The following is a 7,743-nucleotide window of genomic DNA, read 5'->3' on the forward strand; positions in this document are numbered from 1 at the left end:
CTCATTAGATAGGTTCACAGAGTTATAGCATCTTCAACTTCTTTCTATTCCTCACCTGACAAATCTCATCAATTCTACTTTCACATTTCCCATTGATGCCTTCTTCTCCATTCATACAGCTACCTCCAAGATTCATGTCCTCATCATCTCCCACTTATAATCACTTCCTTCCCGTTTTCTTTGCCTCCACTCTCTCCTCTATCTTCCACACAGCTGCCAGAATGATTTTCTGGCAAAAAATAAAGATAAAAAAAAAGATAAAAGAGAACTGAGCATAGCATTCCCCTGTTCAATAAACTCCAGTGGGCTCTCTATTAACTCTAGGATCAAATACTATCTCCACTGTTTAACATTTAAAGCCCTTCAAAATCTGCATCCAAACTATCTTTTCATCTTAAGTATACACTCTCCCCCTTCATGCCCTCTTTGGTCCAGACAAACTGGCCTATTTGTTCCATATATGACATTCCATCTCCCATTTCTGTTTCTCTGTACAAGCTGGTCACCATGCCTGGAATGTATCCCTTCCTTGTCTCTCAGAAACCCTAGCTTCCTTCAAAGCTCAGTTAAATGGCCATCCCCTGGGCCTTTCTTGACCCAATGGTGACTGTTACTACTTTCCCCACCCATTACTGTGTATTTATTGTGTATATCTTTTATAAATACTCACATGTGTACCTACCTTCCGTGTTAGAACATGAGCTCCTTGAGAACAGGAATTATTCATATTTGCCTTTATATCTCTAATGCCTAGGGTAGTAATGCCTAGCAAATAGTAGACACTCACTAAATGCTTCCTGAAGAATTTCAGTTCCTCCTACTAAAAACTGCAGGTTCTTATATTCTTTGCCCTAAAATCCAACAGCTAAATTTCTACTTTAAAAAATAACTAATTACATTTACTACCTTCATTTCATTTAGGTAAAGGAGTAAAGCTAACAATAAATTCTGTATCCTTAGAGAGGAAAAGGACCTAAAAGATCATGTAAGTAATTCCAAATTTAAACTAGCCAGTGTGGAAAGTGCAAGCCTCACCTTTTGCTCTTCTTTATTTTATTCCAGTTTCCCATTAGGGAGAAACTACTGCTTTCTTATTATAGTTGCACAATTTTCATCATAACATAAATGGATCCTGAGTTGCCTCTGCTTGATGGAAATCCCATATGAATCTATATGGTTAGTGAGTGCAAAGAGACAGTTTTCAACTTCTAAACTGCAGTGAATAGGGACCAAGGATACTAGGAAGGATACTACATTGCCCTCATTATATTACATTTCCCTTCCAAAGCCATGACTGTCTCTCTTCTGAATGCAGCTCAATGATTTCAAGGGAAGTCCCATCCTGGAGGCTGCTCCTTTCTTCCTTTAGGGAAGAAGTAAATCTGTTTATTGGGAATCCATTATTATGCCTAAATGGCTGGCTTCCAATGAACATAGTAAAAGTACAGAAAAATGTAATTTTGAAAAAAGTACTAAGAAACAAAGTCCGTGACATTTTTGTTGTCTGAATCTAGTAATTCCTTTGAAAAAAATATGAACCCTACTTACCTCCCCTAAATGGCACTTGCTATATAAACATGCCCTAGAAAGTGACATTAATGTTTGGGGTTTATTTATTTACCCAGAAAAACTGTGAGATGCATTAAAATCACTAAAATTGAGGTTTGAATTTGTGGGTTCTAGTAAGTTCTATGATCAGAATCCTGTAAGACAGCATATGAAAGACAATCCTACCACTTTTGAGAGATGATGCAGAATATAGTAGAAAGAATACTGGTCCAAGACCTACTATTGAATCCTGGCTCTGATATTTAGCAGCTATGTGACCCTGAACAAGCCATTTCATCTTACTGAGTCACAGTTTCTCATCTGCATAATGGGAATCATAGTACTATATAATATTTACTTCAGTGTAATTATAAGGGTAAAATAAGAAAATGTATTAAAAGTTGTTATGCAAATCCTACATCATTACATAAGCTATTCAATCCAAATGTTAGCGTCCTTTTTAAGATTAGCTTCACAAATGCAAAGAATTAGAGTTGTCAGGGACTCTAGAGGACATTCTCCAACTTCATTTTAAAGATGAAAGACTAAAGTGCAGAAAGTTAAGTGGCTTGCCCAATGCCATGCAGAAGATTGAAACTTCCTCTGAATCCAGATCTAACACTTTTTTTCCTTGAACTACACTACAGTTCATGTAGATCAAATAGGAATTGTTACACAACTGAAAGAAACTGTAAAAAGTGTAATAAATGGACCATTCTTTTATGTTAATAAAAATGGACGCAGAAATTGTATGCGTTTCAAAATAAATAACCTACCAGTTTCACTCTTATTTATGTTGGAATGAGAGAGTTGTGGCCTTCAATTATTTCAGTCCTGCCTATACTTCCTCATACTTTCTAGGCAGGTGATGGGAAAAAAGCAAGGGGGGGGGGGGGGGGAGATGGACCAGGGAACATCAGGGAAGGAGGTAGGGAAATGGCTAAAGAATAAGGAGAGCATTCTCTGTGCATTTTCCATTTAGCTTGGAGAAACAAGATGAAGGTTTGTGCTACTTACGGTTCAGCCTGGATGCTCTGATCTTCAGCCACGTAGTTCGAAGGAATATAACCTTGGAGTTGCTGCCCAGGGCCATCTACACTCATCTCCAAATGCCTGGCAAACCACCAACCCTCATGAGAAGAATCCAGGACCTGGAGTTTGTCTCCAGCTCTGAAGCTTAGATCTTCTGCTGTTCGGGCCTGATAATCAAATAAGGCCACAAAATAGCGGCCATGGCTCCTTTCTGGCTCGGGGGTCTGCCTCTGTATTGGAGGAGTGGGAGGGGAGTGGGCATGTGTGTTTTCAATCACGACAGGTTTATCCACTTCCTGGAATAAACAGGGAAGGCAGGGCTCCAAATAACTGCAGTATTTCAGACAGAAGTTCCCCATGATTTGGAACCTGTTGCCTTGCCTTCTTTTTTTACCCAATGATGGTTGAGGCACCCGGGAGAGATTTTCCTCCCCCTCCCAAATCTCTCTGATCCACTTTCCCTGCCCCCACCAGGCACCAAGCACCGTGAAAATCAACACCAGCTTCCCATGCTTGGTTAGGTTTGCCTAACTCAACTTCTGGCTGCGGAGGAACTTTTCCCCAGAGAAACTCAGCCTTTCCGTAATAGCAGCGGCTCACTGCCCCAGGGTAGGACACAGAGAAAGAAACAGGCAGGCGAGCCCTCTCTCCTCCGGGAATGGGTGGCTTTTTTTTTTCTTCTCTATCCAGGAATGCAATGAGAAGGTCTTAGTTTGGCAAATGCCAGCATCTGAGGAGAGTCATCTTGCTTTCAGCTCAAAAGAAAGGTTAAGCTGAGGGATAGGGTAACTCCAGGTAAATTCTCCTCCTTCTCCTCCCGGCCCCGGTGTGGCCAGAATCTCCTTCCCAGTTTCAAGTCGGATCCTGTTGTTTGACCAGCCCTGACCCCCTGTGGCTCCTTCCTTCTCGCTAATGAATAACCAGTCCTCTCAGCCTGTTGCATTTAACATCCTGAGCTAAGTGCAGACTGAAATAATTTCCCCTTACTTCCTGGTTTGCTTTTGTCTGCCTTCTACATGAGATTCCCACTCCCCTCAGCCCTCCCTTCTCCCCGTCCTGAGTTGGAGTTAGGCGCCCTCACCAGGGAGCTGACCTGCTCTGGCTGCTTCTGCCAAAGAATAGCCCAGCCTCAACTCCAGCCATTTGGGTGCCAACAGGGAAACTCCTCTTACGGTTTTGGGATTTCCTCCCCCAACCCCTAGAAAAAGAAAATGTCTGTCACAAACAAGAGGAAAACTAGAGATTTAAAACAGATCTAGCATTTGTTCCCGAAGGAAGGGGCAAAAGGAGAAGGGAGTACTTTGCTCCCTTCCTTTTTTCAATGTCGCAGTGGTCCTTTAATAACCTCAAAATTTAAATCACCACTTGGAACAGCTTGATACCATCTCAAAGAAACTGAAAAGCTGATTCCTCTTTTCATTGAATCATAGAATCATAAAATATTAGACCTAGGCTAGACCTCTTCATCATTTAGATCAACTTTCCCATTTTACTCAAGCTGAGATTTATCTATCCAGAAGCATCCTATTTCCTGATTCCAAGCACCATTTCTACAGTTCACAAAAGACCATTTCTGCAAGCCTGAGCATGTCACATATACACGTGTGCACACACACACACTTTCTCAAATTCTGGAGGTTCCCTATTACTTCTAAGAGAAAATATGAAATCCTGTATTTGGTATTTCAAGGTCTTCACAACCTGGATCCTTTTTATCTTTTATCTTTTTATCTTTCATTTTACTCCTCTTGACATCTTTTACAATTCAGCTCCATTGGCCTAATATGTAGTACTCTTAGCTCTCATCTCAACACATTTTCACATGCCTGAGTTCTCTTCCCTCCTTTCTTCATATCTGCCTCCTGACTTCTCTTGCCTGCTTCAAGAATCAGCTCAAATAGCACCTTTTGCAATAGGTCTTTTCTAGCCTCCCTATCTTCTCACCTGAAATTACAGTCTCCTCCTTTTGCTCCTTCTCTTCCTTCTCCATTTTCCTCTCTCTCTCTCTGTATATATATATATATATATATATATATATATATATATATACACATATATATAAATAATGTGTATTTTATATGCATACATATATGTATATGTATAGATAGATATAGACATATAGATTTATTATGGGGGGTTTTTGCACATTATTTCCTCATTGGAATATGAACTCTTCAAGGGCCTGTACCTTTTTTACACAATACCAGGCAAATAGAAAGCACTTAATAAATGTTTGTTGACTGACAAAAATAAAGAATAGGATATACTGACGTGATTGTGTAGTTCTATATAGATGATCTTCCTATTAAACTTTAATCTTGTGATTTGTACATAATTGCTTATTAGTAAATCATACATTAAATCATATGCTTAGAATTGGAAGAAAATGTAGAGATCTTCTAATTCTAACTTTCTTTTTTACAAATGACAAAACTGAGGCCCAGAGTAATACTAATTCTAATAAATTCAAAGCTATGGGTTCAATTGCTATGTATATTAACTTTTCTTTCCATGGCCATAGGTTGTGTTACAACTACCTTTGGACCTAGCTATGTCATCTTGTCATGAAAAGGGTGGGTCAAGACAGTAAAAATAAATTAGAACAAATCTATCTCCATTACTGACAAAACAACTCAAAGCCAGAACCCTACCACTGGTTGACCAATCATTTTTATGTAAGGAAATAATCAACCAATCAGTCAACAGGCATTTATTAAGTTCCTACTATGTGCCAGGCACTGAACTGGGCCCTGGGGATACCAAAGTCAAAATAAAAAGGTCTCTGTCATCAAAAAGTTTATATTACAAAGAAGAAAACATTATTTATAAGTAGAAATAAATGCAAAATAGTTTTATACAAAGTAGTTGGACAATAAATACAAGGTAATATTAGGAGAAGGAACTAATAGCTAATAAGAAGAAGCAGCTTCAAGTAGGAAATGGAGCCTGAACTGAGCTTTAAAAGAAACCAGGGAATCTTAAGGAGTGGAACGAGAATTGAGAGCAGTCCAGGGGTGAAAGACAATGTATGCAAAGGCATAAAGATGGGAAGTGAAATGTCAAGTGTGTGGAACTACAAAAAGGCCTATTATCTGGATGGATTGGATAAAATGTGTGAAGGAAAATCATTTGTATTAAGTCTGTAAAGGTAAACTGGGGCTAAGTTGCTAAGATATGTGACAACACATACATGTAGTCTAAGTACACTAATGCTTCACTTTAAGTTATCAGAACTTCTGAATTTCTCCAGTTTCTCCTTGTGGTCAAAGAATAAAGAACACATCAGCTGGTATTATAAAGTTACATGAAGAACCAGGACTGATTATCTACCCCCCTAAAAAAATTATAATAGCAGTTGCCCTGTTAGTGATGTTTTCTATATGTCTTAAGAATGTAAACACTGTTACTGTAGGTTAAATGCTAAAACTAGATGAGTCACTCATCAAGACATTTAACAGTTGAAAGAAGGCTGCCATAACATAGAAAAGTTACATAGTAGTGCTTAAATAAGGTAGACATAGCCCACTCACCATCATGTGGAAACAAGTCTGGTCAATAAGATGTGGGTGACTTAAGTGATGCTTAGATATCTACCAAGTTTGAAGGGCACTGACCCATTAGGTGAGACCTTTTATGTCCTCTGATGACCAGGAATTCAGGAAGTTCATCAAAGAAGGCAAAACTTGAGTGTAGCCTCATCCCCATACCAATAAGCACTGACTTTGTCACCTTTTAGGGAAAATCAAGCCTTCCGCATGGTAAATAAGAGAACCTTGGTAGACATTGTTCCTATCACATACCACCCCACATCAGCAAGGTCCTAATAATCTAGAGGACCTTGCATCATTTAGATGTTTTCATGGCTTATATTAAAAAATCTTCCTAGTACAGAATAGAGAAAAAAAGAAAAAGGAAAATATATATACCCTCCCCCACAGAATCACCATAAAGAAAAATGTGAAAAACAAAAGCCATATATCCAAGGCTTTTCCTCTTTCTTTGCAAAGGACCAAGGTCCATGATCATTACAGATCATGGAAAATCTCTGCAGATTCCAGTAGGTCTCCTGATTTAAGATGGTGACAATAAGCAGGAACAGGACCAGGAACATCAAAGCTATAGTACAGATGATGACACTTTTGGAATAGCCAACAATTCTTCATCATACATCAGGGTCATCAATTATAAAATAGCTAAAATTTTATAAACCTTAGGTCCCAAGATATAGTTGCAACTTATCCTGGGATCTAAGTTAATTCTGAGGCTTTCCTAATACTACTACCCATTTAGTATTCTCTGGCTCATCCATTAAGCCACCCTCTCTCATGAGAGCCACATCAGGGTAATACATTAGATAGATAGATAGATAGATAGATAGATAGATAGATAGATATAACATATGAATATATATGATATAAAATCTTTGCCTCAATAGAGGCCCCTTTTGAGAGTTTGCTCTCTTCCTGTAGAATGACTAAATAAGTACATGCTCTCAGTCCCACCCAGGATTTCTGAGTTGTCCACCAAGTCAACTAGAGCACCCTCTTTCTTCTAAGTTAATATACATTCACAATAGTTTTATAATGACAGTTTCTCCTCTTCCATGCTTTAGAAAACAAGCCATTTCCCAACAATACTACTCTTTGGTCCCCCAAGCTCTTCTAGGAAAGGAGTTATCTGAATCATTCAAGAAGAAAAAAAAAAGACTGGCAAATTAAAAGTACTTGAAAGATCTCTCCAGGTAATATAGAGTCATCTGAAGGGTCAAGGACTTTGAATCTGAGGCAACTTTACCAGTAAAGCAATAAAGAAGTGCTAGAGAGGATTGTCCAAGACTATTTCCTAAAGTATCCCATTCTTACCAGATGAATTTTGCCAGAGATTGGAGCCAAGAAACCATTGCACTATCTCTCCCCTTCCTAGAGAAGTATTGATTCATCACAAATGTGCCTTCTTGGGAGCTGGAATGGCTGACCTGGACATCCAGGTGCATAATAATACTGCTATTGATTAACAAGTGTAAAATTCTTTCCCTGAGGTAAGAGAGTGCCATTTTGCCATTTGGAGACAGGTTGGAAGTCACTTGTATTGTGTGAGTGCTCCAATAAGCACAAGGGTTTCAGTTGGGGCAAGCAGAGGGCAATAGACATCCTCTTCTGGAGG

The 7,743-nt window shown here is 38.9% G+C and overlaps 1 protein-coding gene across 1 annotated transcript in view; it reads right to left on the bottom strand.

Annotated features, from left to right (window-relative positions):
* FRK (fyn related Src family tyrosine kinase) overlaps positions 1–3,589 on the bottom strand; it is a 155,708-nt gene extending 152,119 nt beyond the window's left edge. The window contains exon 1 of the mRNA XM_001369045.5: positions 2,566–3,589. Coding sequence (XP_001369082.1) covers positions 2,566–2,939 — 374 coding nt within the window. The 5' untranslated portion in view covers positions 2,940–3,589. The remainder of the gene's footprint in view (positions 1–2,565) is intronic.
* Between the last annotated feature and the right edge of the window lie 4,154 nt (positions 3,590–7,743).

The sequence above is a fragment of the Monodelphis domestica genome, chromosome 2, assembly GCF_027887165.1.
Source record: "Monodelphis domestica isolate mMonDom1 chromosome 2, mMonDom1.pri, whole genome shotgun sequence".
NCBI classification, from domain to species: Eukaryota; Metazoa; Chordata; class Mammalia; order Didelphimorphia; family Didelphidae; genus Monodelphis; species Monodelphis domestica.